Raw genomic sequence first — 18,883 nt, forward strand, 5'->3', positions numbered from 1 at the left:
ATAAGAGGAGGGAGAAGAGGACATAGGCCCCATCACCATGGAGACTTAGCCCTTGTCTTTCCCACAGATGACAGCACTGGGAAGAAGAAGACATTTGATTTGGGAGAAGGGGGACCCTTCAGCATGGGAGTCCTTCCCAACTCTAAAATCACAGATCACCTCCTCACTGTGTCCTGCCAGCTCCTCTGTAAAATGTCCCAGGTCGGGCAGCCCGGGTGGCTCAGCAGTTTAGCACCGCCTTCAGCCCAGGGCCTGATCCTGGAGACCCGAGATCAAATCCCACATCAGGCATCCTGCATGGAGCCTGCTTCTCCCTCTGCCTGTGTCTCTGCCATTCTCTCTCTGCCTGTTTGTCTCTTGTGAATAAATAAATAAAATCTTTAAAAAAAATTAAATGTCCCAGGTCCACATTTTCCATTTGCTCCAACCACCTGCCCCCACCCCCATCCAGGTCCTAACAGGAGGTGGGGGCAGTAGTTGCCAAATTCATTTAACTTAGAAAAAAAGTGATGAAGGAGGCACTTGGGATTTCACTGAGAAGAGAAGGCCTGCAAGTGGGAGTGTTGGGGTTTTGTACCCCAGCTTGGAAGAAGCACAGAGGGTGTGAGGGGATGAGAGTTAGGACTCCAGCTTCCATCTCCCACTGACATTCTTTCTTTTTTTTTTTTTTTTTAAGATTTTATTTATTTATTCATGAGACAGACAGACAGGCAGAGAGGCAGAGACACAGGCAGAGGGAGAAGCAGGCTCCATGCAGGGAGCCCAACATGGGACTTGATCCAGGGTCTCCAGGATCACACCCCGGGCTGAAGGCAGCACTAAACCACTGAGCCCCCCGGGCTGCCCTCCCACTGACATTCTGGCTTCCATTCTGACATAGGACAGACAGGTAAACTGGTCCATAGAAAACTATGATGGCTACCCAGAGGTGAGGCCAGGCCAGCCCCTGGGAAAGATCCAAGGCTGGTTCAGATCACATCATTAAGAACTTGAATCAGCTACCTTTCTCCCGCCTTTTGGGTCCTTAAAACTATGCAGCCCTAGTGTCACTCCAACTAGCCCTATAATGACAAGCAAGAAGAAAAACAGAGTGAGGACTGAGGGCTGGCTCAGGGATGGACGCCCCTGCCCATTTCTCTGCACAACTATCCTGAAATATCTTTTGACCTGTGTCTCCCTGACTCGTGAATTTGAGGACACAAGGAGTCTTCTTAATTTCCCTATCCTCACTGTTAAGTACTGTGCCAGATACAGGGCAGTCATTGTGTCATTCATTCAATAATTCTATGGAGCATTGTGCTAAGTGCTGGGGACAAAAATGTTGAACAAGCCAGACAAAGTGCCTGCCCTCATGGAGCTCATTTTTGTTTGCTTGTCTGTGTTGCTTGTTTTTTGGTACTGAAACCTGGGAGCTCATATTTTAGGGAGGAAGACACAAAATAAAGATGTAAACCACGATAATTATAAATCATGGAAAATGCTGAGAAGGAAATAGAGTGTTGGATGGGGAAAGGATGTTACTTGAGAGATTGGTGAGAAGGAAGATCTGGGATCTAAGTTTAAATATGAAGGATAAAAGGAGCAAGACCTAGAACACCGTTGCTTAATATATATCTTGCAAATATGGATAGATGGATGGTTGGGGCGGGTTGTAGTGTGAATGAGAGTTCTGCTCTAGGACCCAGTCCCTAGCGTGCTTAGCTCAAGAGAGGAGGGTGGGCGGGCCTGGGGACCCAAGATTTCCAATCGGCTCTCCCAGAACTCCTGTTGAACCAGCCGACCGGGCCCGAGGAGCCGCTGGGGGGCGCCCGAGAGCCCACTCGTTTCCCTTTAAGGCCGAGGCGGAAGACCGACGGAGGAAGGGCCTTTGGGTCGGCGGGATAGAAATAGGCCCGCCCCTTTAAGAGGGCGGAGACGCTGGAGTGGCGGCCACTTCGAAAGCGGCCTCGGGCCCCGGCCCCCGGCTTCCCGGCGACCCTCTCTCTTCCCCCGCCTGCGTCGCACCAAGACACCCCGCAGCCCGGAGTCCGACTCTCCCGCCTGGGACAAGCCGAGGCCCCGGCGTCCCCCCTTCCGCCCCGCACGGGCCGGAGCCCGTCCGCCGTCGCCATGGTAATGCCGCGCCCCGGGGCAGCGGAACTGCCTTCCAGCTTGCAGCCCCCCCCCTCACTCGTGCGAGCTGCGTGCTCGGGTTAGGGTTCGGATCCTAGTTTGGTGGCTTCGGGACACCTGGACTCTAGTCAGGGCTTGGGAGGGTCCGCCCCACACACCTCCCTCGGGGCCTGTTTCCCTCGTGCTGCCTTCCGTCTGTTCTTGGAGAGCTGGTCATCCCTCCCGGTGGCTCAAACGTCGCGCCTCCGGAGCTCCACCCCCTCCGCCTGGCCCGTACCCTCTGATCTTTGGACACCGGGGATGGGTTTGTCAGACGGTAGCTCTTGCTGTCCCGGCTTCTAGGGTTAGGCACGGCCTGCTGCTCTGGGCGTGACACAGGTCTAAGAGCTGGCCCCAGCAAGAAGGACCTGTGGCCTGGGGGATCCTACCCTCTTGGGACGCTGGCTTTGGCACATTGGATTCGCTAGAAGGAAACCACTTTTCTCAGAAACAAGGCCACTGTACTAGGCATGCTTCGATTTATAGTAGTCTGTCTTATGGTTGACATGGGTTCTCCAAGCCAAATCTTTGGGATGTTGCAGAATCCTTAGGCCCCTGTGCATGGGGCTGGGTCTAAAGAATGACCCATGCTCCTTTTGGGAGTCTTCCCCTTGCCTCCTCCTCCCTCTTCCAAGGCCAATACAGATGAACCTGAGTGGATTATTTTTACTAGAAAGGATTCTAAATCACCTAAATCATTAAGTAAATCCCATCTCTTCCCTCCTCATCCCTTATTCTTCCCTCAGCACTCCCAAAAAACAACAGTACACCTGATGGTCTTGTTAGAATTGGAAAGAAGCAGAGTGAGGACAGAATGTACTTGCAAACAGTATTTCTCATCCAGCCTCAATTGCTTTGTTTTCCTTTCAGGCATGCAGTTTGCAGAAGCTGTTTACTGTGGAAGAGGAGTTTGAAGATGAGGTAAGGAAGTGTTGGTGATCAGAGATAGCAGAGGAGATCTTGAGTGGAAAACACCCAGACCCAGAACATTTTGAAGCAATGTGCCCCAGCCTCCTTTTACTTGACATGTATAGCTTTTTTGTCTGTGAGGAACTGAGAGAAAATGAGACATGTAAACAACCTTCTTAACTGTTTTAGAGACAGAAAAAGAAACAGAGATGTGAGCTGCCTAATTGGCATACCTTTAAATTACAAGGGCCCTTGCCTGGAAGCTGTGTCATGTGGATGATTCAGTTCACCTTTATGATGGCATACTTGAGGTGGGAAGAAAGTTTATGGAGAGCCAGACAACACGGTTAGTGGATGACAGGAGGCCTGGGGTCACCAAGTGGCTATGTGAGCCAGGGCAAATTACTTCATTCTCTGGCCTTCTGTTTTCTCTTCTATAATAGAAAGGATGTTCTTTTGCCTCAAATGCTCTTCCCTTCCCTCTCAGAAGATGAGGGATTAGACCAGATTGGAAGCTGGCATATTAAAATCACCCCTGCTGAGGCCCTCCCCCACACCAATTAAATCGGAATTTCTGGGGATGCGCCCAGGAGGGCTATTTCTAATCTTGGGGTATAGTCAGGGATCACTAAACTAGCTGGCAATCCCCACAGCTCTCTACCCGCTCAAATCCAATGGATGTAGTTTCATCTGGAGGCCCCAAATTGCTACCTGGAATCCGTTTCAGAAATAGGTATGATTTGGGATCCCTGGGTGGTGCAGTGGTTTAGCGCCTGCCTTTGGCCCAGGGCAGGATCCTGGAGACCCGGGATCGAATCCCACGTCGGGCTCCCGGTGCATGGAGCCTGCTTCTCCCTCTGCCTGTGTCTCTGCCTCTCTCTCTCTCTCTCTCTGTGACTATCATAAAAAAAAAAAAAGAAAGAAAAGAAATAGGTAGGATTTAAGTGAGTAAAACCCAAAAAAGGTAAATTAACGTGCTGAAGAGTATAGCACCAACAACCAGGGTGAGGTCTTGGCCTCCTTATTCATCTAGCATACATACACAATAAACTACATTTATAGAATAGAATTGCTTTATTGTATCAATGACAAGCCGTTCCAACTTACTTTTTGTCTCCCAGTGTTGTGCTTTAAAAATCATGTTTAGAATTTGTCGAGATGGGGACTCCTGTGATCCTGGAGTCCCGGAATCAAGTCTCACATTGGGGTCCTGGCAGGAAGCCTGCTTCTCCCTCTGCCTGTGTCTCTGCCTCTCTCTGTGTCTCTCATGAATAAATAAATAAAAATCCTTAAAAAAAAAAAAAAGAATTTATCGAGATGCTCAATTTGTACCTAGTATAGTGATGCACCAGGGACCCTTCTGGCAGCCCAAGCCCCACGTTCCCTTCCTTTGAGGCATTTGGTACCTAAGATTTGAAAGGGAAAACAGACCTTCCTCAGACCTCTTAAAAACTGGTCTATGGGTTGTCTCATTCATTGAGGCCCTAAGACATAGTGACAAGGGCACATATGGGTTCTAGTCCTGGTTCTGTGAAGTTACTTAACTTCGGAATCTCCATTTCTACATCTGTAAAAAGGAATAATAATACGTTTTAGGGCCACCATGAAAATTCATTGAGAGAATTATAGTAAAATGTTTACAAAGTTCCTGGCACCCAAGGCAATTTCAAATTGTTAGTTTTTATTATCACTTGGGGACTTGAATTTTGTTTCTACAAAAAATTTAAAATTGCCAGCTTTGTTGAGAAGATGTGTCCTTGTCTTTGTCTTTCAGCTTTGGAGATGTGTGATTACAGGCTGAAAAAGTGACTGCTAAGTGCCCCCACTTGGGTCTTACCAAGTGATGGGAGAACTCCTGGGCCCGCAATGGGATTAAGAATAAAGGTTCCTGGGGCACCTGGCTGGCTCAGTCAGTGGAGCTTGTGATTCTTGATCTTGGGGTCTTGAGTTTGAGCCCTATGTTAAGCATAGAGATTACTTAAAAAAAAAAAAAAAAAAAAAAAAAGTGAAGGACTCTGACACCTCAGGTTTCTGTTCAGTCCCTTTCCCCCTTCCCAAGGCAGGTGACGTCATGTCTAAGAGTGAGCTTTTTCGGAGAAAAGGGATCCATCAGCCTCCAGGATCGTCAGGATTTTATTACTGCTGTAATTCTGATATTGTTATTATGGCTAAACTCCATGGTAGTCCTGCTGAAGTGTGCTACTCTCTTGATTATACATAAAGCAGGAAAAAAATCTTTCTCTGGCCCAGAGAATCCAATGCAGCAGCAGGGGATGGGGGTGGAGGGGACCTTCCTGTCAGTTAAATCAGCAGTTCTGACTCAAAAACACCCTCAGAACAGGTCTGTTGCTCTTGGAGGTGTCAATCTCACCTTGTTTCCCAACTGGAATCCATACTTAATTTAACTTACCTGAAAAGCTATATTTAACTTCTGCCTATTTTGCTGGATCTAAGGCCTCTCTGGCTTACTGAAGGCTCTGTGTGTGTGTGTGTGTGTGTGTGTTGGAAGGGGGAGGAAGGGGTTGAGGACGGGCAACATGACCATCTGGATAGACTCCTATTGCACAGGCTGGACACCAAAAAACTTATTTCCTTGAGATGGGTGTGTGACCTTGGGTGTTTTGATTCCTTAGTGCCCTGGTATGTTTGCTTCTGCCACTCCCCTGACCCACTGCTCCTTCACCCCCTGAGAGAATCTACCTAAAGACTTAGCCTTTGAAATGTTTCTTTTTTTTTAAGACTTTTTTTTCAAGTAATTAATTTGTTTATTTTTTTTAAAGAATTTATTTATTCATTTATGAGAGACACACAGAGAGAGGCAGAGACACAGGCCGAGGGAGAAGCAGGCTCCATGCAGAGAGCCTGATGTGGGACTTGATCTCGGAATCCCAGGATCACACCCTGAGCCAAAGACTGACGCCCAACCGCTGAGCCATCCAGCTGTCCCTAATTGGTTTATTTTTTAGGAGGGGGAGGGGCTGAGAGAAAAGGAGAAAGAATCTCAAGCAGACTCCCCTCTAATTACAGAGCGTGTCGTGGGGCTTGATCTTAAATCTGAGACCATGACCTGAGCCTAAATTAAGAGTCAGATGCCACTGAGCCACCCAGGCGCCCAGTTAGTTACATACAGTGCTAAAGATTTTAAGTAATCTCTCCACACAATATGGGACTTGAACTCACGACCCCAAGATCAAGAGTTGTGTGCTCCACTGACTGAGCCAGCCAGATGCCCACCACCCTCAGACTTCTACCAGAAATATTCTGGGGCACGTGGCTGGCTCAGTGGTGGAGCATGTGCCTCCTAATCCTGAGGTCGTGAGTTCAAGTCCCATGTTGCATGTAGAGATTACTTTATTATTATTATTTTTTAAAGATTTTATTTATTTATTCATGAGAGACACACACACACAGAGAGGCACAGACATAGGCAGAGGGATAAGCAATCTCCATGCAGGGAGCCCAATGTGGGACTCGATCCTGGGTCCCCAGGACCACACCCTGGGCCAAAGGCAGCACTAATTGGCTGAGCCACCAGGGCTGCCCTAGAGATTACTTTAAACAAAACAAAACAAAACAAAATCTTAAAAAAATCAATACAATCTACAAAAAAAAAAAAAATTCTGGAAGCGGATGCATGGACAAGTTCAAAGGTGATGAGAGACTCCACCATTGCCTTCCACTCCTTGGTTTCTTGCTTACACATACTACGCTTACGTGTACACCTGCCTAAAACTGTAAAAGCAGAGTATTTCTTGATTTCCAGATGCCAAGACTCACCACCTCTGCTTCTTTGTAGGACTTCTTGTCTGCCGTGGAGGATGCAGAGAACCAATTTGCTGGCTCACGGCCTATGAATGCTGGGTGCCTGAGACCTGTCTCTTCCAGGCTACAGGACACTGCACAGGCACAGTCTTCTGGGCAGTTGCCATCATGCCCCACTGCTCCTTCAGAGGCTTTAGGTCTGTCAGCCCTGGGACTCCATCTTCCTACCTCCAGCGTGCCCAGGGCCATCCGGAGTCCACCTTCCATAGGAACAACCCCCCTAAGACCTGTCTTGACTTCTAGCCATCAGAGACGAGTGACCCTGACAGAAGGGCTCAAAGAGCCAACCAGACCCCAGACCTCAGCCTCTCACCCCCTGCTCACATTTGAGAGTCAACAGCAGGTGACTGGTGGCTTTGAGGGGCCTGAACAAGATGACTTTGATGAGGTCCTGGCAAGCATGGACCTGGAGCTTGGAGTCCACAGTGAGCCCACAGGAATCTTGCCCACTTGGTGCCAGGAGGACTCAGCAGTGGCTAAAAAGGCCCGGGTAGCTGATCCAAGCAGGTCTTGCCCAAAGAAGCCCATGCCTGCCACCCACATGACTGGTGTCATGTCAGCCCACAATGAGCTTCCAGAAACTGTTGTTCACTGTAGGACTCCACAGCTCCACTTGAGATCTGGTGCCACAAGCAACCTTCCCGCCCCAAAGGCCCCAGGAGATCCTGCTCAGCAGCCCCCGTGGGAAGCCTGTCAGAAGGACCTCCCTCTTCAAGCACCACAGCCTCCCCAATCTGCTAGCGGGCCTATTCAGAGCAGCCTTCAAAACCATTTCCCTGGTCACTCATTCCAGGCTCCAAATGCCCACTTATGTGGCAAATCTCATTTTCCCGGACCACGGACTCCCAACTCCATCTGTTCTATTCCCTCAAGGACTATCTCTAGATCATTTCCTCAGAGCACCTTACAACCCCGAGCTCCAGCATCTTCTGTCAGGTGTCCTGTCAGCACCCCACGGAGCCCCCATTCCTCCCTGCCTCCCCAGGCAGTCCTGCAGTCTCCCATAGTCACCAACCACCTGGTGCAGCTGGTCACTGCTGCCAACCGGACACTCCAGCCACCTGCCCACACCAAAACACGCCGCTTCCCCGGCCCGGCAGGTATCCTGCCTCACCAGGTGAGGGGCAGAATCTCTTCAGCAGAAGCCATAGCTGTCCAGGACATTAGGGGTGGGGGGCAAGGGGGAGAAGCAAAGTTCCAGTGCCATCCAGTCCCAGAATATCTTCACTCCTAGGGGGTGGGAGGGAAGGAAGTGCAGAGAGGGTTTTCAAAGCTACGGAAGAAGTCAAAAGAAGTGGGAAGAACTGAATGCTTGAAACACCACAGGTGAGAGGGGCGCTTCAAGCTCTTAAGAACTTCATGACTTCCTTTTGTTGAGCACCTACTGTTTTGCTAGCCCTGGGACAGGAAGATTCACTCACATAAGGTTTGGTAAGGGCTTGTATGCGTTGGGCAATTTGCTTGGAACCCAGAATGCAGAGGTTAAAATAGAAATAGCTCCTGTCCCAAGCTGTCCACAGCACAGTGGAAATAGATGCAAAGGAACGATTATACGTAAAATGCAGAGTGTCCCTGGATGCTGCGGAGACACTGGGTTCCTTGGGCTTGCTCTGTAAGCTTTGAAGGTACAGGCAGGAGGTTAACAGGTGTGTATGGGAAGGCTGTGCTCAGGGAGACCTTTCAGCAGTGGGAAGACAGGAAAGAGCACATGCGAAGGCAGAGGTGCAAGGGCAGGATGCTGTCCGAGGTATATGGAATAGTTCGCTGTGGCCAGCGTGTGGGGTGAGTGTGCAGAAGCTGTGCTGCATTGACGGTTCAGATTTCAGCAATGGTAGAGGGACAGTATCCATGAAACTGTCTCGGATCAGATCACAGATAGCAGGACCCCGAGGGTCTGGTCTCCTTGTGATTGGTGCACCCCTTTTCTCGCATTCTAGGGGTGGTTCAGATAAAATTTCTGCCTGTTACTTGCTCTTTGCTAGCACTTCCCAGGAAATCCAGCGACGCCGTCTGCATTCCTCCTGGGCTGGGTCTCTGTAGGGAAGGGCTAGGTCCCTGAGAAGGGACCTGGGGAAAGCTGACCCGTGCCTGTGCCCGGCCTCTCTATCCGGGTCATTGCCTCCTTCAGGAAGCCCTGTGTTTTGCTCCTGGGCCAGCTTCAGCTTCCTCACATTCCCAAAACAATCCCCAAAGCATCTTTTTTGAGCTGCCAACAAGGCTCCTGAGACTTCGTTAGGAGAGATGTGATATGTGTTAATTGTCCCCGATAGTTTCCTGAACTCATTATGTAACCCAAACAAGAAGCTGTACTTGTAAGTAACAGCTGCTGTGCTTGCTCCTGCCCTCCCCTCTTCTCTCTCCCCTTGTAGCACAGTGGGAAGAATCTGGAGGAGATCATGGTTTCTACACCCCAGACTCCAACTCACGGTGCTCTGGCTAAATTCCGGACAGAGGTAACCATTTCTATGCAAATGCTGACTTCCTGGGCATCATTTAAGAGTGAGGGACATTCCCTGCATGTTGAGGAGTTGAGAAGCAGACTGTGCTGCTGGGCCTGTTACCAAGGTCATGCATCAAAGGCATGTGGGGAAGGCAGTTTGGGGAGGTGGCAATTTTACTGGCATAAGGTGAAGCCTGTCCTGATGTAGATCCATGCCATGTTTCCAGTCTTCGTTCTCATCTAAGAAAGGCCCAGCTAACTCCCATCTTCCTTCAGGAGAGGGGAGTGTAATAAGTATTCGGAAATTGTATCTCGGGAATCCCTCCTCTTGGGTTTCTGGAAATTGAGCTGGGAAGGATCTGCCTTCACCTGGCCTCCAGTGGGAGGCCTTTTTGGTGGGTGAGACCCATCTTCCCTACTCACTGGGATTCTCGTTGACCTGCTCTGCCCTCAGACCCACTTTTGCTTTTAATTCTCTCTAGCAGTTTTTAAACTCTTGACTACAGTTCTACAGACCCACCAATCTGCTTCAGATCCAAACCAACAAATACTCATTTGGACACAAAGCATTTTTTTAAAGATTATTTATTTAGTTATGAGAGAAAGAGAGAGAGAGAGAGCATGAGCAGGGGAAGGAGCAGAGGGAGAAGGACAAGTAGACTGTACTCAGTGGGAAGCCTGACATAGGCTCGATCTCAGGACCCTGAGATCATGACCTGAGCTGAAACCAAGAGTCTAATGTTCAACCAACTAAGCCACCCAGGTGCCCCAAAGCATTTTTTTTTTTTTAAGATTTTATTTATTGGAGCACATGGGTGGCTCATTGGTTAAGCATCTGCCTTCAGCTCAGGTCGTGATCTCAGGGTTCTGGGATCCAGTCCTACATCAGGCTCCCTGCTCAGTGGGGAGCCTTCTTCTCCCTCTCCCTGTCCCTCTGCCACTCTCTCACTCCCACTCTCTCAAATAAATAAAATATTTTTTAAAAAATTTATTTCTTTCAGATAGCATGAGCACGGTGGAGAGGGAGGGGTAGAAGCAGACTCCCCACTGAGCAGAATGCCCAATATGGATGGGCTTGATCCCAGGACCCTGAGATCATGATCTGTGCCAAAGGCAGACGCTTAACCAACTGAGTCACCAAGGTGCCCCAAAGCATTTTTTAATATAAAAAGGTTAATAGTTGGGATGCCTGGGTGGCTCAGCGGTTGAGTGTCTACCTTTGGCTCAGGGCGTGATCCTGTAGTCCCAGGATCAAGTCCCACATCGGGTTCCCTGCATGGAGCCTGCTTCTTCTGCCTACGTCTCTGCTGCTCTCTCTCTGTGTCTCTCATGAATAAATAAATTAAATCTTAAAAAAAAAAAGAAAGGTTAATAGTTAAGCCAGAGGCATCCCAAATAAAATATGACTGGTCTCAGAATGGCTAAGGCACTCCGAAAGCTTGTCATTGTATGTGGGGGCTCTCTGGCCCTAAGACTTCTTGAGTCTATTACATAAAGAGACCAGCATGGATAGCCTTTTCTTCAACGCAACTAAAATAAAAATTAAAATAAAATAAAATAAAATAAAATAAAATAAAATAAAATAAAATAAAATAAAATAATAAAATAAATAAAATACACCTTTGCTATTGCTGCTAAGTGAAAGATGGGCTATGCAACAAGATCTCATACCATTTTGTGATGTAGGAGAGGAGGGACTGTGGCCACCATGCTACGGGGAATTTGCTCTCCCCTGCCAGCCCTCCATCCTGTCTCAGTCAAGGTCTGTAGCAGAGTGGATCCATTAATGCAGGCTCCCCATCTGCTCTGTGGTGCCAGATTGTTACTACTTCCCAGCCATCAGTGGAGGAGGATTTTGGGCGAGGGCCCTGGCTGGCCATGAAATCTGCTCTGGGCTTGGATGAGAGAGACCCTACCTGCTTCCTCTGTGCCTATAGCATCGTCATGGTGTTGAGGAAGGTAAGGATCCTGGGTGCTCAGATGCGGAAGAAAGACTGTTTTTATCCTTCTTATCAAGCTGCTATCCTACTCCACCTTAGGGAAGGGGTTATCCGTTTGCTCCCTCTTACCCCAGGCCTAACTCTGAGCAGCAGCATGGAGTCCTTTTGGTTGTATCCACCACTCACCTAGCATTTCACTACTATCCACAGTGTTGGGTACAGTTGGAAGAAGTGGGTTATGGGTATGTCTCTGGATATCCAGGCCCCAGATGAGGTGTGATACGCACACTGTTACCCTACGAGCTTCCTAGAGGTCAAAAGTCATGTGCGGACACATGCCCATGGCCTGCAGTGATGGAGCTCTGTATAAATACATATATGCTGGGGATGCCTGGGTAGCCCAGCAGTTGAGCGTCTGTCTTTGGCTCAGGGCGTAATCCTAGAGTTCCAGGATCGAGTTCCACATCGGGCTGACTCTGTGGAGCCTGCTTCTCCCTCTGCCTGTGTCTCTGCCTCTCTCTGTGTCTCTCATGAATAAATAAATAAAATCTTTAATTAAAAAAAATACACATATGCTGGAGAAAGGAAGCAAGGGGGATAAATGGGACCTGCCAACCTGGAGTCCACTAGAGAGAGACAGAATGAGTCCTTTTTACTGCCTTTTTGCCCTCCACAAAAGGAAGATCATCACCACATCTGCATCCTGCCTTCCCCCCAGCCCTTGGGTTGTCCCAACACACTTGGGAATCTCACAGGTGGGATGTGGCTTGTTCATCAGATGCCTTTTCTTGTCACCAGGCAGCCCTGAAGCAGCTTCCCAGGAACAAGGTCCCCAGCATGGCAGTGATGATCAAGTCCCTGAGTCGGAGTACAGTGGATGCCAGTGTGGTGTTCAAGGACCCCACAGGTGAGGAGTTCAAGGACCCCTGGGAGCATTTGATGAGTGGCCTTCATTGAGTTGAGATGAGGAGGAGTCATCCTCTCCATCCAGAGATGGGAAAATTGAGGCAGTGAGCAGCCCACTTCCCAGTCAGGGCCCAAACCACTTTGCTGCCCTTGCCCCAGACTGACGGGCCATGTGGTATTTGCAGGAGAGATGCAGGGCACGGTGCACAGGTTGCTGCTCGAGACACGTCAGAGTGAGCTGAAGCCTGGTTCGGTGCTTCTGCTAAAGCAGGTATGGGGAGCTTCTCTCTGGCCTGCCCGCCCTGGAGAGGGCCCCCCTAGTTGTCTGTCTGGCTCCTATTCTTCAAGGTAGATGGGGATGAGGGGAAGATGGTGTGGTAGGCGGGGCTACTGTGGCACCAGGGCTGGGCAGAAGTGGTTTGTGTGACCCTGGTGCAGAGGCCAGCAGGGGAGAGGCCAACAGGAACCAGGCAGCATCAGACAGCTTCTAGTGCTCTGTGAAGGCACTCACCTTCCCCTTCCTCCACTCCAGGTGGGAGTGTTTTCTCCTTCGCTCCGAAATCACTACCTCAATGTGACGCCCAACAACCTAGCCCATGTTTACAGCCCAGATTCTGGGGATGGGAACTTTCTCAAGCCATTGCAGCCCTTCCCCGAGGTAAGAGGAGCGGGTTGGAGTGGGGGCTGGCTGATAGGATGGATCTTCTGGTATCTTCTCCTCCTATACCCTGGGGAGCAGAGGTGTGAAGGGGGCAGTGGCCCTGAGTTGAAGAGATGCCTTTGGGGACAGGGCCATCTCCTCCTGTTCCTGGTCCAGCCGCCTGCCAGACGGTACAGTAATAGGACCTAGAGCATCTGGCTTCTTGGTGATCTGATGGCAGGCTTAAGCATCGGAGAGGATAGGAGTCACTTGAGAACTAACCAAGTTGTGGGTGCCCCAGGCGGTGTGGCCCTCAGCAGGTGACTAAGGGTCAGATCCACTACAGGTGGCAGTGCATATGGCTTGTCATGTGAGCCAGCCCCTGCTCTGTGTCTTCCCTCCTGGCCTCCACCTCCCCTAAGTGAGGGGGCACCCACGCAGAACTCAAGTGGGGACACTCCCCTTTGGGAACTCAGGGAGACAGGTTCCAGGCAGCTCCACTCCAGGTTCCAGGGTAAAGAGGGCAGAGCCAGGCTTTAACTTGGCACACAGTGTCTCTCCTCCCCCAGCCCCACCCACTGTGGCCACCTCTACCCTTCCTGGGATCCTGAGTTGTTGTCATGGCCTGGCCTGGGGGTCAGGAGACCTGGGTCATGTCCCTGCTCTGCTGGTAATTTGTAACGTGACCTTGGGCAAGTCCTGTCCCCACCCCCACTGTTGCTTCATCTATAAAGCGAATGGGTTAGACTTGATGACTTCTACTCAAGTTACACCTTTAGGTGTGACATGCTACTTTCGTTTCCCTCACCTTTCCCTTAACCTTCCACATTTTCTCAAAATCACCCACTTCCAAAAAATCATCTTTCTCTTTTAAATTTCAAGATATCCATACTCATTGACAAAAATCAAAATGGTATGGAATAAAGCAAAACATGAAACTCACTCTTCTCCATTCCCATCCCCTAGGGCTAACCATGGTTAACAGTTTAATTTCCATTACCTTTCTGTATGTTAGCAAGTGTGGGGACTGTTAAAAGCATGCTCTCTCTCTCGCTCTTTCTCTCTCTCTTTTTTTAAGGGTGGGGTGGAAGGACAGAGGGAGAGAGAAAATCTTAAGCAGGCTCCATACCCAGTGCATGAGCCCAGCACAGGGCTTGATCTCACAACCCCTGAGATCATGACCTGAGCCGAAATCAAGAGTTGGACACTAGACCAACTGAGCTACCCGGGTGCCCCTAAAAGCTCACTTTTAATCCTAGGCTAAGTCTTCGACATATTTCTGAGTGGTGTCTTTCATTCTCTGCTCCAGCTGATATATAGATTTACTAAAACACCAGATACCAACAGAATTAGGAAAGAAAATCGCCCCAAATTATCTGCTATTTTAGATGTTTGGTATTTCAGCTCCTTCCTCTCGGTGACTGACCTCTGCCACACTCCTCTGCTGTGTCTTTCCTGAACACCCACCTATTCCTTTGAGGTTGTCTGGGTGGACATGGAACTATCCAGAGGGATGTCCGGGGCCACAGGCATTAGTAACCAGGCTCTCTGTTCCCAGGACCCAGGAAGCATCTCTGGCAACCTCCATCATGAGACTGCAAAGTCTGGAAAAGGCTTCGGAACAGCACAGAACACAGAGGCAGGGGCATCCCCTGAGGAAGAATTCCCAGAAGCGGGTAAGACAGTCAGCCCACCCAGGAGCAGAGGAGGTTCTCCTTCCATTTCCTTTTGGACAGTGCAGCCAAGGGAATGTGGCTGCATCTGCTCCCTCCTTCTGTGAATCTTTAGGTCTTACAGAATCTTTTTTTTTTTTTAAGATTTTATTTATTTATTCATGAGAGACAGAGAGAGAGAGAGAGGCAGAGACACAGGCAGAGGGAGAAGCAGGCTCCATGCAGGGAGCCTGATGTGGGACTCGATCCCGGGTCTCCAGGATCTCGCCCTGGGCTGAAGGCGGTGGTAAACCGCTGAGCCACCTGGGCTGCCCGGTCTTACAGAATCTTAAATCAGATGTGGTGTCTTTTTTGGCAGGGCTGTGGGCCATGAACCAATTAACAGTATGATAGGGGCCACATAAAGCCAATACAGTGTGACCCACAGGGCTCCCCTCATTTCTAGGCCACGTGCTGTTAATCACAAGGAGAAGATGGACTGATGCCATCCTTGTACCACAACCTTGAGTCTTCTGAGGACTGATGGCCAGACCACAGAGGCAGAGGATTTCCCCATCCTGACTAAGCTCAGAGACCCTCCAGGCAGTGCTAAGGAGTCGAACATCCATGTAGTTAGGGTGGGATTAGGATACAGACCTGAGAAGCCCAAATACAGACATGTTAGGGTATGGCTAGCTGGTTCCTCAGGAGGCAGCATCACCCAAGTGAAGCTAGCATAGCCCAAGTCTGATTACCTTTTGATTCCATAAATTCAATCTTGTCTGGCCCTAAAGTTCATGGGATTATGAGTGTGTCACATTAACCAAATTCACATTAGACCAGCCCATTTTTAAATTTATTATGATTTTTTAATTTATTTATGAAAGACACAAAGAGAGAGGCAGAGACATAGGCTGAGGGAGAAGCAGGCTCCCTGCAAGGAGCCTGATGTGGGACTCGATCCTGGATCCAGGGATCACGCTCTGGGCCAAAGGCAGACGCTCAACCACTGAGCCATCTAGGTGTCCCTTTAATTAAATTTTGAATGCCACCAAACAGACTTCTTCCAGCAGCAACATAAATCGAGTGCTCTCTGCCAGACAGAAGCCAGCCTCTGCAGGTGTAGTTTCTAGTCTGACTGGCTCTGTGGGCTGCCTGAGTCCATCCATCACACAGGAGTTTTCTAGCTGGAAGCTGTGACTCTGGCATCAGATGGAGCTGGAGTCTGCTCACCAGGGGCAGTTTGTTTGACCTCTTTAAACTCCGTTCTCTCAGATAAAGTGGGGATTGTAACAGGAAGAGCCATGCTCTGCAAAGAATATTGTGAGGACTGAAAGAGATGAGTACAGCAGGTGTGGCCCTGTGCCCGGCACAGAGCATGCGCTCAGTGAGTGTTAGCCACTGTTGTTAACAGTAATAGTACCAGCAGGGATTACTGAGGTCAGCTCTATTTCCGAGTTCTCAGACATAAGCACCCAGCTGAGAACTACCGTCAGGGACAGTTACTTCCTTCCAAATGCCCAGGAAAGCCCATCAGGGAAGGGGCTGATGTCTCGCACTATTCTGGTGAGAAACCAGATTAATGAATGAGTGATTCTGAATGCATCTAATAGCTTTTCCCAGCCTTTTGTCTTCCTCTGTCCAATGAGAGGGCTGCACTAGAGGACCTCTGAAGCCTATCTGCTCTAGCACTATGCCTCTGGATAGGAAGAGAGGCATCACCAAGGCCGAGGGGGAGTGTCTTTCTTGACAGAAAGGCCCAGGATTTTGTCACTGCCTGGGGGGGTGCCGAGGAAAGATGGGAGTCAGGCCAGCCTCAGGCCCGTTAGCACAGTCACCACTGCCCCCCAGGGGGAGTGTGGCTGGGTCCAGGCTCCCCTGAAAGGGGAGTCTCTCATGTGGAGACTCTAACATCCCTAAGTCTACCTACCCTCTCCATCTCCCCCTGCAGATGACCTGGATGGGCTCCTGAGTGAGCTCCCTGAAGACTTCTTCTGTGGGACCAGCAGTTGGGACTGCCCCAAGGCAGGGCACTTACCCTAAGCAGTCAGCCTCTCAGCACCCAGGCAAGGCTCTGGCTGTGTCTGATCAGGTCCAAGGGAGAGAGGAAGCCCAGCATGATGGGAGAATAAACAAAGCAGAGGACTTTTATGGTTGCCCCCACCCTGGATGCTTTCCCTAGGAATGCCCTCGTCTCTTGGATTTTGCACTACTGTCACTCTGGATCTTCCTTTGGCATTCTAGAACTCAGTCCTGGGATGGCCCTTCTGCATTTCTCTGCTCTACTGTCCTCCAAGTCCTTCCTACAGAAGAAATGCAACTGTTGCTTCTCCCCTTGCCAACCAGGAAGATGCGCCCCTCTCCTGCCTCACCTGGACATTAGAGCACCCTGATCCCTTCACTCCCTATTCCCTGGACAGCTGAGGAGTCCCACCACATCAGTGGTGACCTGTCCCTCTGGTCAGGGGAGGAACACACTCAGACTTCCCTCTGCTTTGGTTCTCGAGGCCTACAGCTGCCCAGCTCACCTGTGTGCCAGGCTCCTGGGGGCAGGAGGTGGGGGGCAGGCTGGGGAGTCTTGTTCTGAAATAAAGCTGCTGCCTGCTTCACTTGCCTCCCCCTCTACATTCCACCCTCACTGCTCCTTGTCCTGTCTATCCTGCCCAAGGTGCTTTGGCCAGGGCAGAGCCAAGCTGCTCATTTTCCTCTCTCTCTCGTCATAAACTTTTAGATAGTTTTAGGTTTACAAGATTATTGCAAAGATAATACAGGGAGTTTCTCTATATACCCCCCCCACATCCAGTTTTCACTAGTATGCACACTTCTTACAACTCATCAGCCAGCGTATCATTTACAGAATTTTGTGTTTTATTCGAATGTACACCTTTTCTCCTGTCATCCTTCTGTTCCAGGATCCCATGTTCCATTTAGGTGTCATGCCTCCTTAGGCTCCTCTTGGCTCTGGCAGTTCCTCAGGCTTTCCTTGTGTTTTAGGACTGACAGTTTTGAATATGGGTCAGGCATATTATAGGACGTCCTCCATTGGAACTTGTCTCATTAAAGAAAGATGAGAGCAGGTTATATGTTTTACAGAGGAAGGCATATGCTCATCACACATCAAGGGTTGATGTTGACCTTGACGACCTGGCTGAAGTAGCATTTGTCAGGTTTCTCCACTGTAAATTTTCTTCTCCCTTTTCATACTGTCCTCTTTGGAAGGAAGTCTCACTAGGTGCAGCTCACACTTAAGGAACAAGAGGTTATGTCCTGTGTCCCATTATATTCTGACAGCAGAGTATCTATATAGATTATTTGGAATTCCATCCCCCCCTTTTTTTTTAAGATTTTACTTATTTATTCATGAGAGACACACAGAGAGAGAAAGAGGCAGAGATATAGACAGAGGGAGAAGCAGGCTCCATGCAGGGAGCCCGATGTGGGACTTGATCCCGGGACTCCAGGATCATGCCCTGAGTCAAAGGCAGGTGCCCAACCACTGAGCCACCCAGGTGTCCCTTCCTCCTCGTTTCTTATTCAGGCCTATATTTATATGAGTGTGGACTCATGGGTATTGGTTTTATGCGTTGGGTTATAATCCAGTACTACTTTACTGTGTTGCCAAGCAACTCCTTGTCATTATAGCTTTGCTGTGCCACCTTTCAGACCAGAGTTGGACAAGGGACATGTGTGGGGTGTAATTATACCAAGTTGCCAACCTTGTTTTCTTCTCTGGAATAAAGGGAAGAAAAGAATCATCCCCCAACTTATGGTTGAAGGGGTGTAGGTCAAAGACCCTAGTCTGACCACCAGTCTCCCTGCCTCAGGCCCAGCCTTCCCTAAGGTGGTACTGCTCTTGGGGAAGGCGCTAATCTCTTTCTTCCCAAAGAGAAGCTGATCCCCTGGATCCCAGTCTCAAAGCTGAAATGAGCAAACACTGTAAGAACTAGATGTTGGTTGCAGTGGGACCCTGTTCTAGAAGGCTTTTGTGTTCCAAGCCCAGGAGCAAGAAGGGGCTAATTCACTAGCAACCTTCCTACCTGAACGGATTGTGTACTTTTTTCCTACTCACTCCTAATTCCCCAACTCTGCCCATGCAGCTCAGACCTGAGCCAGAAAGTGCCTACACTATATGGTCTTCCTGCACCTGAGCCACCCCACACCCCTGGCCTGCACTACCATTCCCAACTCAACTGCCTTCAGCCCTAGTCTCTACTACTCACAGTCCTGACCAGCGTCCTGGTTTCTTATGTGCTTTGTCACCCTACAGACTCAGCTCTCAGAACGTGGGGTGGTATCCAATAACCTAGCCCTGTTCCTACCACCAGAACCAGGTTCCCTGTGGGTTCATGTGTGGGTTGGAGTAAAAGCCTCCTTTTTCTGCCCTCAGGAAGCTAAGGACAGGAGACAGAACACATGATATCTT

At 49.6% G+C, this 18,883-nt stretch overlaps 1 protein-coding gene across 4 annotated transcripts; it reads left to right on the plus strand.

The window, feature by feature from the left end:
• Positions 1 to 1,891: 1,891 nt before the first annotated feature.
• HROB (homologous recombination factor with OB-fold) lies at positions 1,892 to 17,069 on the plus strand. Of its 4 annotated transcripts, none has more exons than XM_077853480.1 (10): positions 1,900 to 2,112; positions 3,022 to 3,072; positions 6,857 to 7,999; positions 9,252 to 9,335; positions 11,141 to 11,281; positions 12,061 to 12,169; positions 12,354 to 12,439; positions 12,701 to 12,826; positions 14,367 to 14,484; positions 16,412 to 17,069. In XM_077853480.1, the coding sequence occupies exons 1-10, from the start codon at positions 2,110 to 2,112 to the stop codon at positions 16,501 to 16,503; spliced, it is 1,953 nt and encodes a 650-aa protein (XP_077709606.1). In that variant the 5' UTR covers positions 1,900 to 2,109; the 3' UTR covers positions 16,504 to 17,069. The 4 variants fall into 4 exon arrangements, with proteins under 4 accessions (XP_077709605.1, XP_077709606.1, XP_077709603.1 ...); XM_077853477.1 differs by lacking the exon at positions 1,900 to 2,112 and adding an exon at positions 2,215 to 2,619; XM_077853479.1 differs by lacking the exon at positions 11,141 to 11,281 and having other exon boundaries at positions 1,892 to 2,112.
• The last annotated feature ends 1,814 nt before the right edge of the window (positions 17,070 to 18,883 follow it).

Source organism: Canis aureus, chromosome 16 (genome assembly GCF_053574225.1).
Source record: "Canis aureus isolate CA01 chromosome 16, VMU_Caureus_v.1.0, whole genome shotgun sequence".
NCBI classification, from domain to species: domain Eukaryota; kingdom Metazoa; phylum Chordata; class Mammalia; order Carnivora; family Canidae; genus Canis; species Canis aureus.